At 35.1% G+C, this 18525-nt stretch overlaps 3 protein-coding genes and 1 non-coding gene across 4 annotated transcripts; 1 reads left to right on the forward strand and 3 right to left on the reverse strand.

Annotated features, from left to right (window-relative positions):
* Nucleotides 1–6: 6 nt before the first annotated feature.
* TRNAS-CGA (transfer RNA serine (anticodon CGA)) lies at nt 7–88 on the reverse strand. Its single transcript has one exon. It is a non-coding gene; the product is annotated as a tRNA-Ser (tRNA).
* Nucleotides 89–253: 165 nt separating this feature from the next.
* LOC140825617 (protein trichome birefringence-like 35) lies at nt 254–2948 on the forward strand. The gene is made up of 6 exons (XM_073187505.1): nt 254–750; nt 971–1256; nt 1394–1565; nt 1831–2027; nt 2146–2298; nt 2486–2948. The coding sequence occupies exons 1-6, from the start codon at nt 534–536 to the stop codon at nt 2814–2816; spliced, it is 1356 nt and encodes a 451-aa protein (XP_073043606.1). The 5' UTR covers nt 254–533; the 3' UTR covers nt 2817–2948.
* Nucleotides 2949–8152: 5204 nt separating this feature from the next.
* On the reverse strand, nt 8153–8856 carry LOC140828070 (uncharacterized). Its single transcript, XM_073191049.1, has 2 exons — nt 8731–8856; nt 8153–8569 (listed from the first exon to the last, which is right to left on the reverse strand). Exons 1-2 carry the CDS (start codon nt 8836–8838, stop codon nt 8348–8350), a joined length of 330 nt encoding a protein of 109 aa, XP_073047150.1. The 5' UTR covers nt 8839–8856; the 3' UTR covers nt 8153–8347.
* A 5821-nt stretch (nt 8857–14677) lies between these two features.
* On the reverse strand, nt 14678–17399 carry LOC140825618 (probable WRKY transcription factor 33). The gene is made up of 5 exons (XM_073187506.1): nt 17063–17399; nt 16822–16980; nt 15795–16429; nt 15537–15698; nt 14678–15408 (listed from the first exon to the last, which is right to left on the reverse strand). The coding sequence occupies exons 1-5, from the start codon at nt 17363–17365 to the stop codon at nt 14970–14972; spliced, it is 1698 nt and encodes a 565-aa protein (XP_073043607.1). The 5' UTR covers nt 17366–17399; the 3' UTR covers nt 14678–14969.
* Nucleotides 17400–18525: the final 1126 nt, after the last annotated feature.

The following is an 18525-nucleotide window of genomic DNA, read 5'->3' on the forward strand; positions in this document are numbered from 1 at the left end:
GAAAAACGTCGACAGCAGGATTCGAACCTGCGCAGGCAGAGCCCAACAGATTTCGAGTCTGTCTCCTTAACCACTCGGACATATCGACGGCCACATAATAGATGCCCAAAATATTTATATTTATTATTTACTTTAATCAGGACAGAATCAAATCAAAAGAAAAGAAGTGGGACAGTCTCAAATCAATTCACAGACAATTTTTCCATTTTCAACTGCTATCTTGACCCATGCCACCTCCCACTTGTTTTTGTTGTTGCCATTACTGCGGGATTACATGAAAAGTGGTGCATAATTGATTCGGTTTTCATTATTGGAATGAATAGATTTTCAGTATAAATAGTCATAATGGTTACTAACAAATAAAGTAATGATCATTAAGCTCCTCTTCCCATTTATCACAAATTTCTTCTACAGGAGTCACCGTCGGTTTCAAAATCCTTGATTCTTGAAATTCCCCAAATATTCAGTAGCACTTGACGAAGTTTGCTCGTCCCCCTCCTTCTCGCGCAAGCACAGAGAAGAGCAATGCAGAGATGGCAAAAGAAGAAATCGCAGTTCCCGTTATCGCCCTTATCTTCTTTGTATTCGTAGCGTTATCAATCCTCTATAACGAGTGTAATTTTCGACAAGTTTACCAGGATCAATCTCATACTGATACCGAAGATGGGAACCAAGGATCTGTTGTAAAAGACGGTTCTTTCTTCAATTCCACGCCTGCACAGAACATTACTTTTCCGAAGAAACCGCCAGGTCTTGTCTGCATCTCTGAAACATATTATCTTTATCGTGTCCGAGTTCAAAATCTCTTGCCACGGTGACGGGAAATTTTCCTATTTCTGTTGCATTGTGCTTGATTTTGAAACCGCCAAGCTGTAGTGTCTGTAAAATTTCCTGGGTTGAATTGATTTATGAATCCCAGATGCTTATTATCTATGTTGCTTATGATTGTTATTCGGGGTGGCATTTGCAGTTGGTTTGGATAAATTTAGTACATGCAGGTCCACAGTAACGTACAGCGGGAGGAGAGCTGCTTGGGGCGTCCACAAGACTGAGCCTAGCCGTCGGAGGGAGGAGGCGCAGGCAGAGGCTTGCGACCTTTTCTCCGGCAAATGGGTATTTGATAACACAACATATCCTTTATATAATGAATCTGATTGTCCATACATGTCCGATCAGTTGGCTTGTCACAAGCATGGGAGGCCTGATTCAGGTTACCAGTTTTGGAGGTGGCAACCCCATAACTGCAATTTGAAGAGGTAGTTTATATGTTCTGTGTTGATCTGTCTGTTTGACCAGTTTTTGATACTAAACGGACCCTGTGTACTTTCAAATTATTTGCAAGACTGAGTTTTGATTTTCATTCATCGGTGAATTCTTGTTGTTGAAAACATAGGTGGAATGCCACTGAAATTTGGGAGAAATTGAGGGGTAAGAGACTAATGTTTGTTGGGGACTCACTGAATAGAGGGCAATGGATATCACTGTTGTGTTTGTTGCAGTCTGTAATTCCAGCGGATAAGCAGTCCATCACGCCGAATTCCGAACTTACTATTTTCAGAGCAGAGGTAAACTGCAGTTTCGAAGTGATAATGAGAGAATAGGTCCAGTGAAATATCAATGAACTGAGCATCATCTAACTTTACATAATATTGCTGGCTGAAGTTTCTTTCGTAGATCGCTGTATATATGATGGGCATATAAGCAAATGCTAGGGAACTTTTGAATCAATAACATTAGATGTTATACTGTTAAACATGAGCATTATAAATGACGTTCGGATAGCAGAAATACCCTTTGTTTAATTATTACAAATTTTTATGTCTTATACAGAATTATAATGCGACAGTTGAGTTTCTTTGGGCACCTCTACTCGCCGAATCTAACTCTGATGATGCAGTGGATCACCGGCTTGATGAAAGAATAATGCGGCCAGACTCAATTTTTAGGCACTCATCACGATGGCAGAATGCCGACATACTTATATTTAATTCGTATCTGTGGTGGAGGCAAGGCCCTGTTAAGCTTCTGTAAGTTTCTAATTTGGATCCTACCTCAAATATGCACGAGACAGATTTAACAAAAAAAAATGTTTCATTTGTTATGCAAATTTTAATCGTGACACACATGTCAACGTTGATATATTAGATGGAGTGATCAAGAAAACATGGTCTGTGAAGAAATTGATGGCCTTGGAGGTATGCAAATGGCCATGGACGCCTGGGCAGATTGGGTATCCGCCCATATTGATCCCCTAGAGAAAAAGGTCTTTTTCATGACCATGTCACCTACACATTTCGCGTAAGTGTGCTGCCTGAGTAAAATTTGGTTTGACATGGCAAAAAAGATGTTTTAAACATTAAGAGATGGTTCAAAAACAAAAAGTTCCTCAAATCTGCAGTTGTTTGATAGAGAATTGTGCTTTATGAACTTTTCATTTTTTTGTTAAAATTTGTATTTGTTTCTTAAACTTTCCTTTGCTCAACAGTAAGGAGGATTGGAATCCAGGAAGCGAAGGCAATTGTTATGATGAGAAAGAGCCTATATACGATGAGAGGTACTGGGGCACTGGGTCGGACTTGCCCACAATGCAGATGGTTGAAAAGGTATTGAGTAGGTTGGGTTCGAAAGTATCTGTCATCAACATCACTCAGCTCTCCGAGTATAGAAAAGATGGTCACCCCACCATATACCGTAAGTTTTGGGAGCCATTGAGCCCGGAAAGGACGGCAGATCCCGCAGCATTCTCAGATTGTATACACTGGTGCTTGCCGGGGGTGCCAGATGTTTGGAATGAATTACTATTTCAAAACTTTTGAAGCAGAGTGTTTTTTGTGAGGATGAAAAATCCTGAAACCTTGCACCTTAGAGAAAATTAACCACGGGATTTTAGGCATTTTAATTTGTGTAAATGAGCCGATGTTTGGTTAATAGAATAGAATATAATTTTTATGTTCATATTACATGCATTGATGCTAGTATATAAACCTATTTTGATGAATTGTTGTCAGCTTACCGTGAGATTTCGAGGAAATAATTTGTTGTTGCAAGCAAAGGGAAGATCCTTTGCGGAAAGAGAGAAAATAAGGAAATTTTGTAGAAACTCGTGAAAAATCTGGAAAACTTCGAATCCTATCCATCCATTAAAAAAAATTTCATTGATGTACTAAAAACTATCCAGCCGAAAATAGTTTCTAAGCCAAAAAATAATTTTCAGATATCATCTTCGAGCCTAAATTTCGATTGCTTGCAAATCTTTCGTACCTTACAGAACTTATAACCAGTAGTGGCGCAGTACATGATGAATCAAAACGGCTCCGACTAGAAATGCCTTAGTGAAATTACTATCTTCGGCAGTCTCCACTTACAGATCGAACACTAGCTAGATTGTGTGATGAGAATGTATATTCAAATTGGATCCACATGTTTTTTTTAAATGACGATCGCATTTAATATTGGTATGGCTGTACGTAGCCTGCAGGGCTAGCTAGGGGTCTTTGACAAACGTAATTAATGTCTGTGCTCAATTTATTACAATTTACAAGTATTAATTAATTTTTTACGTGCATCTTAAAAAGAAGAAAAGAAAATGGATTAAAAGTGGTGTGTGCGGTGCGGCAATGACTTAATTTCACGACAGCCTAAAAGCTCAATCTTTTCCAATATCACCTACAATACTTACTAACTTCCAAGAAACTGATGGTCAAAATTGGAACCACTTGCTCGATCAATTAGTTTATCTGAAAGCTGAAACTATAAATTTATATTTCTTTTAACAAAAAATCATTAAAAAAATATTGGAAGTAATCATGCTGGAAAGGTCATTTTTTTCCAGGGGGAGTTTGCGTTAAATCAACCTTCCGTTACCGAAGAAATAAAAACAAAGGGTCTTGATAGGCTAAGGATGAGGAGCAGGAGGAGATGTACGAAACAGAAAGATATGATAAGGTAAGATCTCGGATAAATTTAGAAGCAAATTCAATTAGGAAAAAACTCTTTCCTTAACCTCACCAAGGTACCCTGGTTTATTTTGCACTTTAATTCATTCAACATGTTCATCATCTTTGCTTTCTTAACGGACTAGAATTTTCTAGACCTCTTCTGGTGGCCTTTCAGGAGTTGGTTGAGTGTGTGCAAGAGCTTAATTCGGGACTTTGGCCACCGGGTCACATAGAGAAAGTATCGCGTCAAAGGTAGTTAGCAAAATAACTTTGACCAAACAAATTCAAGTGTATTTGATGATGATTATTTTTCAAAAAATTAGTTTAACATATTAAAAAAATAGTAGGTTGGCCAAATTTATTTTTAAAAAATTTACTGTGTGAATAAGTGGACAAATTAATCTATTTGGTGGGTTGCAACTTGCAAGGCCGTTTTATATTACTTTTCAGAAAACTTTACTGATGTCGCACGGGTAGATTGGACGAGCTGGGGGAGGCAATCTACCTAAGCAGAGAAGTGTCATTTTCACTGTAAAGATTTTAATATAATAGGATGAGTATAACATGGCCTGATGAAATGATCTCGGGTGGTCTGGCCTGGTCTGCACGAGTGCTCTGTCCTGGACTGCCCCCGAGGTCACACAATCTGCACACACTCAACAAGATAACGTCAGTGGGGCATCGGAAGGGTTTCCGGCGTAGTCACTCCGACGCTCAAGTCAGTTTCAGGTTCACCAAGTAGAGAGAATTTATTGAATGCAGTAGATTGTCATGTCTCTTTAAATGAGCAAACCTGGGTATTTATAGGGAAGAATATGACCTCGATTATAGTGCATGGACACTGTTCCTGATTAGACAGCTGCACATGCACTGTCATCTGACAAATGCCCATACCATGTACTCTGACAACTGCTCATGTCCTATCATCTGTTAATAGGCATGACGACCTATACTGTTCGGGTCTTGTCATGGGCACTGATTATCATGTTAATGATGCATGGTGATCTATACTGGTCGGGTGACCTGAACCCTGACGAAAGTACCCCGGTCGAGCAAAAGTACTTTGGTCACCCTGGTCGGGCGCAAGTATCATGTCTAAATTTTTCCCATATTCTACTCTTTACAGCATATTGAATTTTGACTTGTTTTAGTTTTTTTCTTTCCGCTCGAGTCCAAGAATGACCCAACCCCTCCCAAGATATCATCATTTACCATCTCCACATGCTTTATTCATATCGTCAACCCTCACTGGCTAGAAAGATCATCGGAAAATGAGTTCATTGCAACAACGGCCCTCATTAATTGCTACGTATCGCATTTATAAAAGTTACTACTAAATTCATACATTTGAGACTTATCAATTTCAACGACTAAACTAGTCGAATCTACAAATAATTACAAAAAAATTTGAATTTCAACTTAATTTAAATCAACAAAAATGTAACATATAGTTCTATTTTGAGCCTGCTGTCATTTTTTCAGGAGACAAAATTTGTGAAACATGGGACAGTGTACATAAATATATATCACGATTGTACAACGCCTGGATCAATTATTTCTGCACAATATCGAGACGTTTTCAGGTGACCATTCCTCGTCTAGATTTCAGTGTTTTGGACTTTTCTAACTTTGACCTTTAAACGTACGCAGTAGTAATAAAAATAATTCCGCTAAATTATTAATGCGAATGGCACAATCTCCCATGCACCCCTACGAGCCAGCGGCAAATGTGGAATTTCCATTGAATCTTCATTCTAATTTCCTTTATTTATGTATATATACATTCTTTTCAAAGGACACGAAGTGTGAAATTAATTAAAAAAAAAGATAATATTGGAAAAATATGACGAGTTACGTACGTAGTTGGCAGGCTGCATTAAAATCATATGCTACCTACATATCTAAAGCGTGCCTGTGGATTTCATGACATAAAAAATACAAGGTACTCGTATTCAGGCCACAAAATTTAGTCAAAGATTTCTTGTAATACACACAGGGAGCTTCTTCGTCTTCTCTCATCTCTCTCTACTGGAGAAAATTGATGAAGCACGTTGTTCTGCCGTTACCCCATGTTACTCTTGCTGCTATAAATACCCACCCAAATCTCCACTCACTCTCGCTCACCATTTCGTATATATTAACATGTATGTATATCTGTCACTTCTTTCTATCTGTGTGTGTGTGTGTGTGAATATATATGCACATTTTAACAGTGGCAGTTTGAAATATCCTGCAATTGTATGAGTAAGCCATAAAGCTCAGGAGGGATAGCGCCATGGATGGTGCATGTTTCGTCTGATTACAGGTCTCTGCGGCGCTATCCATCCTGAGTTTCATGGTCTTGATTGTACTGTACGTACTGCTTAGCTTACTCTCTGGTGTATGTATTCGTTACCATGAATAGTTGCTTCTTTTTCTTGTTTTCAAGTAATCGATCATCCAACAATGATTGATTAATATATTGATTTATGCAAGGCAGCTTCATGCATTTAATCACAAATTTATTGAAGGTTCACTGCCATTGGTCGTCCATACATTTTTCTCTAGGTCGATCTCAGAAGTGAGTAAATTTATATATATTGTGAAAAAGTGAAAAAATAAAATAAAAAAGAAGTAACTTTTGAAAATAAAAGTAAATTTTTTTTAAGGTAGAATATTTGACGAATAATTATATAATTCTAGTTTTTTTTTATAAATAAAATACTCTTATTCGAGTGTAAAAAAATAGTGTTTAATAATGTATCATTAACATGAATGTAAACCATACTTTTTTTTATTAGATTCAAATAAACAGGGTATCATTTATTTATAAAATAATTATTTAACTTTGAAAAATATCAATCAGCATGAAACCAGTTTCTAGATTTGAATTTGAAACGAGCAAGAATCTGTATTTGAGATGAAAAAAACTGATCTTTTCAAAATCACTTTTTCAGAGACTGCAAATATTTCTAACTCTTGTACTTTTGAAGCTTGTTACATTTAGTTCAGTCGATTTCACCTGTGTTAATTTCTGATTAATCCTTAATTATAAAAAGAATATGATGGGACATTTGAAATACCATACAATATACAATCGCTTAACTCGAGTAAATGTGCTTGATGCACAATGTCAAGTCCAACTGCTTTGTTTAAATAAGAAGAAGCCTAATTGTTGCCAAATTGTATGCTTGTCCGCTGTCACATGTCCTAGACGTTTGTCAAATGTCTCAAAACGGCCACACAACCATCCAAACATCATATATAAAGTTTGACACTTTGGGAATCGTGGTCTATTTCATGGTATTTGACAACTTTTCGAGGAATTAATCAACTTTAAAAAGTGGAAAAAAGTATAATCTCGCCATTAATGGATGTGCTTATAAATCACCCGACGAACCTTAATGTATGTCCTTGTAGTGCAATGAATGTGATTAATGGAAAGGGATCGGAAGGGGAGGACAATTATTGCACCTAGAATATATTGGAGATGTATCACATCAATAGGACGGAACATATGCCTAGAATTCAACCACTCACGTACCGTTTACACCTACCAATTTGCTTGATAATGCATGCCATTCATTTTCGGAAACTGATTGAGATTAATAAAATTGGTATTTTCGCTGTCCGTTCCTATAACCTTGGTGTCGAGTAAGATATATATAAGTTTTGATATGTCGCATCTGTTTGAAAAATGGAATTTGTTAAGAGTGAACAGAACCGAACGAAACTAAGAAAATCAACTCAAACTGACGGTTTCGATTGGTTTTTCATGCATTATTGTTTGGATCGGTTTCGAAACAAATTAAATCAAAAAAATGGGTTGAATTTAAAATTTAGATAACTATATAATTGGATTTATTGAAAAATTATTTTAATTATAAAAACTTGATTTGTTGTAATTGGTTTCATTTCATTTCTAAATCTATTTGTTTCTTTTTTGCTATTTTTCGATGGATATATAGGTTATAAGAGATGATTATGAAGTTTCTTTTGAAGCTAAAACATGTAACTTTGTGGGTATAAACTTTTTATGTTATGTCATTATTGTTAAATACTTTTAATATCTATGTGTATATTAAGATTCTTTTATTCATGATAGCTAGTTTAGAAAATTATATTTACAAACAATCAAAGAGTAGAACTGTATGAGAGACGGTCTCACGAATCTTTATCTGTGAGACGGGTCAACCTTATCGATATTCACAATAAAAAATAATACTTTTAACATAAAAAGTAATAATCTTTCGTGGATGACCCAATATTACAAAAATTTTTGCCACAATCAAAATACTTCATTTGGAAAAAAAAAAAAAAGTTCATTATAATCGGGTACATAGTCGTATCTTTCATCATGAAACCGATGTGGAACGCATCCACGATACATCCATCAACCCTAAACTGCATCGAATAACATAACAAGTCACTCACAGTTTCGAATTCGCTTTTCGCCCATCGAAGACCTTGAGCACGAATCTGGTGTTGGGAATGGAGAGCTTGTCGTGTAAAATAGATCCGATGGTGGCAATCAGCTTCCTTTTAACCTGAGAATTGATCTCACCCATGGATACAATCTCAGCCAATGCAGCTGGTTCTTTGTTCCCTCCAAACGTTATGGCTACTGACCCTTTCACAAGAATCATCACAAACTGCACATATATACCATATTTTCATGTATCACACATGAGTGAGTGTACATACGTACGTACATATATATATATATATATATATATATATATATATATATATATATATATATATATATGTTCATGTAGAAATTGATTAGAAAGAGTATTATAGTTGGACGTACGTTTTTGGGTATTCCGACAATCTGAGAAACAGCTTCTGTGAGCTCGGAAAACATGGACTCAGCGTCTTCGTGGAGTTTAACGTTAGTGGAGACATCAAGGCACGGCATTTTGATTATTTAATGTTCACTTCATATATGTGTATGTATATGCCAACTATTTATAGACTTGTTATAATGGTGTGTCACTCTCCAAAAACGAATAATACGTAGTTCGAGTCATAATGTCACGTTTCATTTAAAAATATATTAAGTAATAAAAGCTAGTTTCCAACTTTATTTTATTATTAAGATTGAAGGTAGAGTTCGAAATATAGTGTAATAGTTTATTTTTCTTAAGTTCCTTTTTTTATTTTTTGTACAATATTTTATATTTGAATTAATTAACTAAAGTCACTGGCATACAAAACTATTCCATTTTTTTTTTATAATCGAAATGTACCTGTTGTATGAAAGACTGTTTCAATCTTATCCAAGTCCAGTCCTTACATCACTCTTAATTCTAAAAAAATTATAATATAACGCCATAAATTTTAAGTATAACCAAATTATCTTACTTAAATAATTATTCTATTTAATCATCAAAACGCCTTATATTCCAAAGTTTATAATTTTAATATACTCTCCGAGATTTTTATTTTTATTTTTATTTTTTCTAGAAAAAAAGCCTAGTTGACACCGGCCCAACCGCAAGTTGTGGACCACTTGATGTTTAAGTTGTTAGTTTCCCACACTTCATTTGTCGAGATATGTGGAAGGCATTAAATCTACGGGTGGAATTACATTTATATGTCAAGAAATAAAAGGCGGGGAGACACTGATTGGCCCCAAGTTTGACGGCCTTGTCCTTACAAACATGCAATTCATACGAGCTAATTTTTTTTTTTTTTTTCTGAAATTATCAGTGTTCAAAGTTTGAGACGAGATCTTGGCAAGCAAGTCGGTACAGATACCTCTGGTTTCAGCACCGGAGAAAGGTTTAAACTTCAACTATAATAAACTTCCTCTTCAGGTTAACGAACGAAAATATCTAAACATGGGATTCAAACATTCCTAACAATTAACTTACCAAGGCGAAAACCGACCTAATTATGTCGAAGTAATGGTATTTGGTTAGGCCAAAAGTGGGATGAAATGTTTACTTTTCAATTACAACATGTTTGAAAGTTACGTATTGAAACGTGCATAAAAAAATTTATATGAAAATTGGAAATTTTCTGGAGGATTATGAATAGAGATGTAAACGAACCAAACCGTTTGTGAGCTATTTGAAGCTCGATTCGATAAAAGCTCGTTTGAGCTCCTTTAATGAGGCTCGTTAAGATAAACAAATCAAACTCGAGCTTTTCAGTATTCGGCTCGTTAGCTCGTGAACATGTTCGTTGGTAAGTCCATGAGTAATCTTTTAGATGAAAAAATAATAGTTTTGATATTTGATTTATTGATTTTGCATGTTATTTATGAAATATATAAAAAAAATCTATTAAATTTATTTATTATAATAAATTTACAAATTTTAATAAGAATAATATATTTTTCTTTAAATATATAATTTATTTTTTAATTAATTTAATAAATTTTAAATGTATAATTCATATTTATTAATCTTGTTTAGGCTCGATAAAGGCTTGAATAAGCTCGTGAGCCATGCATATATTCGCTAAATAAAGCTCGAGCTCGGCTCGATTATGAACGAATCAAGCTCAAACATTCAAGAGTTCGACTCGGCTCGACTCGATTACATACCTAATTATGAACGATATCTACTTCTTTCGATCATAAAATTAATTATATAGGTCACTATTTATAGACAGTCCAAAATAAGAACCTATTAGGTGACCTACCCTCGATAAAACTCAAATATCAGAAGATGAATTCCAATCTGATTGGATACTTATTAAACAGAAGATGAGATTCCATTTATATAGTAAGATTTCATTTCATTAGGTGTAATCTGAGACGATTTTACGGATTTTTATTCGTGACATGAGTCAATCCAAAATAATAATTTTTTATGAATGACTCAAATAAAATATTAGTGTCACGAAATTGATCCGTGAGATCATTTCATATGAGTTTTTGTATCATTGGATTTGTCGAACTAACCTGAAAACCCAATGAAATACATACACGTGCGTTGAATGTCTGACCAGTTTTTATTTCTCTGTTTTTTTTTAATATAATTTTGAGATAATTGTCATATTTAGTGTGTGGTCGTGGATGTCTAGAGTACCATACTTCCTGATTAAAAACAACATCTAGTCTAACAAACATGATAAAAATAAATGCCTGCGTCCTAAATTTTAACGAACGAAATATATAGATTTAATTTTAAGTTTCACGCCGTAAATTTATTTTAAAAGACTCGGCGTGAGCATTTTTTCTCAACGTGCTCTAAATGATTATACATTTTATTTGTCTAATTCGGTGTGATAAACGTTTCTTGACTATTAAAATGGTTAATTTGTCGAAGAGTGAGTATCATGTGAGACCGTCCGGATCATAATCAGTGAGACGGGTCAACCCTACTTATATTCACAATAAAAAGTAATACTCTTAACATAAAAAGTAATACTTTTTTATGGGTGATCCAAATAAGAGATTCGTCTCACAAATACGACCCGTGATACCGTCTCACACAAGTTTTTGTCATTGTCGAAATGGTCATTTTCAATGTCAGGGAGACAATTAATCGAGTGGGTATGCAAGAAAATTCAAAGTTTGAACTCAAAAATCAAAATGGAACAATGAAATTTCCATACTTAAATTGTGTAATGCAAAACAGCCGGTTTTTTGTTTAAATAAATGATTTTATACATACTTTTCTGTGGGGTAAGATTTTCGGTCAAGCCCAACTAGAGAAATAGAATCTTATGGAAATTTTAAATAAGGTATACTCCGTTAATTTCTTGTGAAGGATCTAGAAAAGTTTCATATATTGATAAAGTTTCTAGAAATTATATATGTGCAACAATTTTAGACATGTTTGTATTGCATATAAAAAAGGCCCAATAAATCAATCCAGATGTAAACGGGCCCAAATGTTGCTAACGCCTACGGCCTAGAAATTAAGCCCAAGTTCAAATTGATACGAAATTTGGTTGAATGGTGCACCATAAACTAGAGAATGATTTCGGGGCCGACGGCATTTTGGAGGAGGACTTGGGGTCATTCAAAGAGCGTGCTGGAAGGCGTTGTGGCTTTCATGCATGGATACGACAGGGAAGGGAGTCCTGCTTGCTACAAAGCTTATGGGATCTTCGTATTCACAAATTATACCAATTTAGAGTCAGTTTCTGCTCGACCCTTTTTTTTATCTTGTTTGTGCTGCTCTGAAAATTTCTGAAACCTTGCATGCCTATGCATGTGGCCATCCCGTCCCCCCTCTAATTTATTTATTGCGGAACGTGAAAGTGGGAAAGTCTAAACAATGATACTGAATACGTCTACAATCTTTGTGCGAAGAGTTGGGGCGAAAACTCATCCCCAACAATTCATTATAACACTTTATGTTTCATTAATTATTATTGCTATGTGTCTAATTTAATATATTTAAAAAATTATCACATCAATACACGATAATTAATTGTTAATGAGCTGTTAAGAGGTGTAAAGTTGATAAAATAGACGTATGTTAGATATATTAATGGTCAGAAGTTCAATTCTCTCTATCAATACTTTCTCGAACGAGCTTGTCATATATGATTTTGTTTAATGTGATTTACCCGATTAATACGATTTGCAAAATATTTTGAAAGTTAATGCAATGTACACTAAAAAGTAGCTATTGTGACTTGCCACATCATAAAAAAATTAATTAATAATGTAAGAGATAATATTAGAGCGTTTGGTATATGTGATTTATTCCGAGAGTTGGAAGTCAAGTTGGGGAAATTTTGGTAGACACGGGTCCAAAGTTATTTACCAAACTAACCTTTAACGATTTTTATAAAGACAAATTTGCCCTTGATAAATTTAAAAATAATGATGGAAAAAATCACGGACATAAATATTATTATGAGAAAATAAATTTGGTTGAGATTTGATATTCACGCTTCATTTTTTTTTATTTGTATTTTATTTATGAATAAATTTGATGCATGTATTTCATATGAAATGGAGTGTCGAAAACACAAAATAAAATATAAATATCATTTTTTTTTTGGTATAATATAGAATAAATTATGTGATGTCCCGTTCCAATATCTTCAGCATCACTAATGACCCAACTATTAATTCATTAACACCCAAAATATATGAGTTAAATATTGGGTTATCACAATTAAATTCATAGAGTATCATCAGTATTATACCTATAAAGTTAAATAAATATAAGATTACACTACGAATAATAAAAATCGAGTTTAAGTATATAAACGACGCAGAAAACTTCTATCCGCCAAATTTACTAACAAAATTTGTATCAAACTTTTAGTCATGTTTCGTTATCAAATGTATCGAAAACAAATATATTTCAAGGCAAAAGATCAGTTGTCTACTTAATCAACTCAAAGATGAAAATAATGAAAATGTTAGATAATTTAAATTTATAAAAAGGTCCGACTAAAAAAAATTACCTTTTAATGTTGATATTTTTATTATTTTGACGGTAAGATCAGGAGTATGCGTTGCGTCCAGAGACGGATCTACGTTAGGGCTATACTGGGCTGTAGCCCAGCCCATTTTTTTTTATTTAACGACGGTTTTAGCGACGGTTTTTTGATAACTGTCGCTACTTTTGCGACGGTTTTAGTAAACCCGTCGCCGATGTGGATCGGCGACAGTTTTATTAAAAACCGTCGCAAAAATTAGCGACGGTTATTTCTAAAACCGTCGTTAAATTATTAAAAAATAAAAAAAAGGTGGATCGGCGGTTTTAATTAGCGACGGTTTATTCAATAGAACATCATTACCACTTTGATATTTTTAATGCAGCAATAAATTTCATTTTGATGGAGTTAAATATTCGGTTCAATGATCGGTGAAACTTCTTTCTCTTAGTATAGCTTTAGATCCTAAAAATTCATTTGACTCATTTAACAGTGATGATATTTGCAAGCTTGCGAAGAAGTTTTATCCTGGAGATTTCACAGATCAAGAAATTGTTGTTTTGAAGTATGCATTGATACATTTATAAACTCGATGTGATGTAGAATTTAAAGGTTTCTACACTTGTCGAGTTGTGTCAGCAATTGACCGAGAGTGGACGGTCAAGTGTTTATGTTATGTTGACTAGATTGATTCATCTTGTTTTGACATTATCTGTGTTTACTGCCACTATTGAACGGGTTTTTTCAGCAATGAAGCATGTGAAGACGGCACTTCGCAATAAAATGGAGGATGACTTTCTTGCCGATTGTTTGACACTCTATATTAAACGAGATTTAGCTAAACATATTGATGTAAATTCTATTATTGATGAATTTTATGTTTTAAAATCCCGTAAGGCACAACTTCGTTGAACGATATAATGTACTGCTTCTTGGCCTCTCTTGAAGTTCAAGAATCAAGGATGGATAGAAGAAAGAATCGGCTTTTTTCCAAGATATGCATAGGGGCTTGTTATAGAACAAGGATTTAGAATATATTGACAGAATCCCATCGTTTTTGCAAGATGCTCTACTGTTTTTTTAAAAAACAAAAATCCACTGCATTTTGGTCATTGAGTTTCAAATACAACGTTGCCCTGCCTATTTTAACACACCAGCACTAATAAAAAATACATAATTCATCACTCCATTCTAGGACTTCCCAGTTCGAAACAAGCACATGCCCATAACATGTACTCCTCTCATGCTGGGAAATTTTTTATTAAACGCTGGAGCCACGTACATGCATCGGCTAGCTGAATCTCAAACGCACACCAGAAAACGGAATTTCAATCAGAAGCACTTAAGCGCATGATATTCACAATGAAGAAAACTCGATCAGTATTTGGAATGCAGAGGGGTCAGTTTAATTGAATATTTATTGGCTGAGAAACAAACCAAAAAATTGAAAGCATCAAGCTCTATAACATATTTTTGCTTTTTCTACTTTTCTTCGTGTGCTGTCACTATCAGGACACTATTCTAAGCTTAAAAGGACTTGATACGAATGAAAAGAATTAACCTAAATGCTGTTGTAAGATACACATATTTAACATAAATTTAAATCTTGACGCTATCACAAGTGACTGTCCCAAAACAGATGCTTCAAAAAGTTTTGCATGCCACAAGATTAACCTTCAGAAGGCCTATGCTTCAGTAGAGAAATGAGTCAAAAAATGAGTCGTCTCTAGGTTCTTCCTTGGCTATCGACTGGGAATTCTCTGTCTGTTGCATCTGATTGGCATAGGCACCTGTAGAGTTTCCGAACCCCGAGAATCCAAAACTATCGGTGTCGTGTAGCATTTGAAGTGTGTACGGTGTTTGGTGTTGCATTGTTTGCATTCTCGATGGGTTTGGGTAGCTTGTCCCATTAGAATGGGTGCCGATAGCAGAGGGTCTTATTGCTGTTGGGGCATTGTTGGTGGCGGTTGGTGGCGGTCTACTCATAGTGTAGCTGCCACTACCGCGTGCTGCAGGAACATCATGGTTGTGCTTCCCTTCGTATGTCGTGATCACTGCCCTTAAATCATGGGATGCTCGTTCTACATGTTTCCTAACCGGACAACCATTGTATGTGCATTTGTAGTAGCTCCTGCAGGAATGTGAGTATATCAGTGATTAAGTTTTCCATGTACATGATCAAAACGATCAGATAAAACATCTGAGATGTATATATTTGTCTCAATTTGCTTGGCAGACTTCGACAAAGCAGATTTTTACCTGGGATTTGGGTTGCCCTTGACCACTTTCTGTCCATACTTCCTCCATCTGTAACCATCGTCAAGAATGTCGATATCACTTGTCGTCTGAACAACGATTCTTGGCTCTCGAACGGTTCTACTTCCAGCAGCTGATATCCCCTCATTCTCATTTTCCCCTTTCCTGAAAAATAATTACCAACATCATGTAAGATTCTATTTCATGTTATTGATTTGAGACATCATCTAATTATAGAAATCAGACCCTAAACTCACTCACCATCTCTTGGCTTCTGGTTCATTCTCATCGTCATCTTTCGAATTACTAAGTGAGGATCCCTGGTCAAAATCATCATCTCCAAAAGAAGCAGATGAATTCTCCGGTGGGGTTGCCACAGATTCCGTCAGACCATTCTCAAGAAACGAGTTTGATTGATTTTGGATCCCATGATTATTGTTCGTAAGATTCTGAACTGAGTTAGAAGATGATCTCCGAGTAGATTGAGGCTTCGGATGACTGTGAGTCCCTTTGTACACTATTTCAGTAATATGACCGTCCAAATTTCTCTCCACCTTCTTCTTCGTGGGACAGCTTGGAAATGTACACTTGTAGTAACTACGAGGATTGTCGCTTCCCTTGACTTGTTTTTGTCCATACTTCCTCCAATTGTAACCATCGTCGGATTTTTTCTGCTCCCTAACATACTGAGATGGTTGAGCATATTGGATTGATTGATTATGCTGTGGGGCACATGTGTTCTCCAAGCTGGTCTGAATTGTGGAAATTTCTTGAGAATTGAAACTATGCATTTGGGATGGTTCTGATTTTAGTGCAGTCTTTACTGTTGAAAATTCAGGTTTCTTGTCAAGTGAATGAAACGTTTCCTTTTCTTGCTGTTGGCTTCTGAATGAATCCTGTTAGATAATGTTTGTTAAATTGTCAGCATCATTTTAAATATGCAACCAGCTCTACATATATTTAACTATTGCTTCCCTTGGTTGACATTTCAAATTGCATCAGATAGTTTCGAATATAATACAGCATACATCTAAGACTAAGAAATTTCATGTTTCTTTCTAATTATTTTATAATCCATTAATCTAACCCTTGATTCAATTTCACAAGATTTTACCAAGAAATTTCAACAGAGTGCCGTATTCAAACCTAACAAGTTGAATATGACATAATGAATTTTAAGATATAGAGCTACTCTCTTCACGGCAATTTGGCAAAGCATGCAGCCTAACATTCTACAAATAGATTTTTTCCGAAAAAAACAGTCTATGATCAAAGAACGTAGATATACCGTTGAATTAGACGAGCGAAAAATGGATGATGTAGAATCATGAGAAGGCCTTGTTAGTAGAGAATGGAAAGAGAAATCAGGAAACTTTGTGTCCTGATCCTGATTCTGATCCTGGTCCAGCTTAGCAGCAAAAGCTCCGGTGGTTGGAGAAGGAAGAACCTGCAGAACAAACAAATCATTATTGTAAATTTCAATACATAGAAGAGATGAGAAATACTCAATCTTGAAGAAACAAACTTACATTAGCAGAAGAGAAAAGAACAGGAGAATCAAGCAGCACAGAAGGGCTCAAACTTGGAGGGATGGAAAGATAAGAAGAAGGGGAAACAGGAGGCGGGGATACGGGCAACGAAGACGGCGGAAACGACTTGTACTTCGGGATTTCTATGCTTTTTTGGTAATCTGAACTGACCCAGTTGAATGAAGATTTCTCTTGATTCATGGCAGATTCAGCAGCAAGAAGATCAGAAGTAAAGTATTGGGTGGAGAAATTGGAGAAGCTCTGTTGATGACAGGTGTTCAAGCTGCCTCCAGAAGAAGCCATATAAGTTGTGATTTTGAATGGATCAAAGATTTTCGATGCTGAAAATAAATATAAATAGACTGTACTAACACAAAAGGAGTTTCTTAGAAGCTTACATTAAAATTTGACCGTGGAAAGTTCACATTTTTTGGTCAAGTTTTGTGGGTTTGACCGGCGCTTGGCGGCTCTCACGTAGGCATCCCAATTCCCACCTAACACACAGTACACATTATTTACCTACACATACAATAAACACCCACCTACAGGACTGCCTGTAGGAGATGATTCTGGTGACGTGCATGCTCGTTATGTATGTATATAATGATACATACATGAGGTCCACGTCATTAATTAGTTTTGACTTTTTGGGGTTTCTGACGTTTGACGAGATATAACCAAGAAAGTTGATGCTCGACATGTTTTTATATGTATCGTTTTTTTGTTTATTTGGCTTAGAGGCGTAGACGACATTCCGAAGTTGAATTCCACCTGATGGATGGATTTTGTTACTTATGTTATACATGGAATCCTTGTTGGGTCCCAACTCGGGTAAACATACACACTTTAGTTCGAAAATTACAATTTATTTAGTTTTTTTTTAATGAATTTATTTAGTAATTTATGAATGAAATCTATAACATAAAACATCATATTGTCACAATTATTTATTTAGATAATGTGTAATCTCAAAAAAGTTCAATGCAACTATAAACATGAAACAATAATGTTGTGCTTGGATTGATGTGTTTTCAAATCCATTATTTAAAAAAATTTGGCTTGTTTACATAGATAAAATTAAGTGAATTTCAAATCGTGTGTAATATAAGATAACATAACTAAGCAACAGAAAAAAAAAACGAAGAAACAATGTGGAACATAGCCACGTAGTTCTTTTCTGATAAGATGTCATTTTCGGATGATTAAATTGGCCATAACGAGCTTGCGTTTTCAAGCTTTAGACTCATAAATATATTCATATTATTTGTACAATAAAAGGTAATAAGAGGCGCCTCAAATTTTGAGTACAATAAAATAGCCTTTATTGTGGTATCAGATAACAATGGGGATCTACAAGAGAACGACCACCTATGAATCTTCAACTGAAACAAAGGGAATCTGACTCACATTATCTTCCAATTGAAGGTCACAAAAATACCTTGATATACAAATTATTAAACAAA

The sequence above is a fragment of the Primulina eburnea genome, chromosome 3 (genome assembly GCF_022965805.1).
Source record: "Primulina eburnea isolate SZY01 chromosome 3, ASM2296580v1, whole genome shotgun sequence".
NCBI lineage: Eukaryota > Viridiplantae > Streptophyta > Magnoliopsida > Lamiales > Gesneriaceae > Primulina > Primulina eburnea.

Coding starts and splice junctions, on each gene's coding strand:
- LOC140828070 (XM_073191049.1), bottom strand. CDS start 8,838: ATGCCGTGCCTTGATGTCTCCACTAACGTTAAACTCCACGAAGACGCT. Junction 8,570..8,730: donor TTGTCGGAATACCCAAAAAC/GTACGTCCAACT, acceptor ATATATGTGCAG/TTTGTGATGATTCTTGTGAA.
- LOC140825618 (XM_073187506.1), bottom strand. CDS start 17,365: ATGGCTTCTTCTGGAGGCAGCTTGAACACCTGTCATCAACAGAGCTTC. Junction 16,981..17,062: donor TTCTTTTCTCTTCTGCTAAT/GTAAGTTTGTTT, acceptor TTTGTTCTGCAG/GTTCTTCCTTCTCCAACCAC. Junction 15,409..15,536: donor AAGGGCAACCCAAATCCCAG/GTAAAAATCTGC, acceptor ACATTCCTGCAG/GAGCTACTACAAATGCACAT.
- LOC140825617 (XM_073187505.1), top strand. CDS start 534: ATGGCAAAAGAAGAAATCGCAGTTCCCGTTATCGCCCTTATCTTCTTT. Junction 1,566..1,830: donor TTACTATTTTCAGAGCAGAG/GTAAACTGCAGT, acceptor TGTCTTATACAG/AATTATAATGCGACAGTTGA. Junction 2,299..2,485: donor ATGTCACCTACACATTTCGC/GTAAGTGTGCTG, acceptor TTTGCTCAACAG/TAAGGAGGATTGGAATCCAG.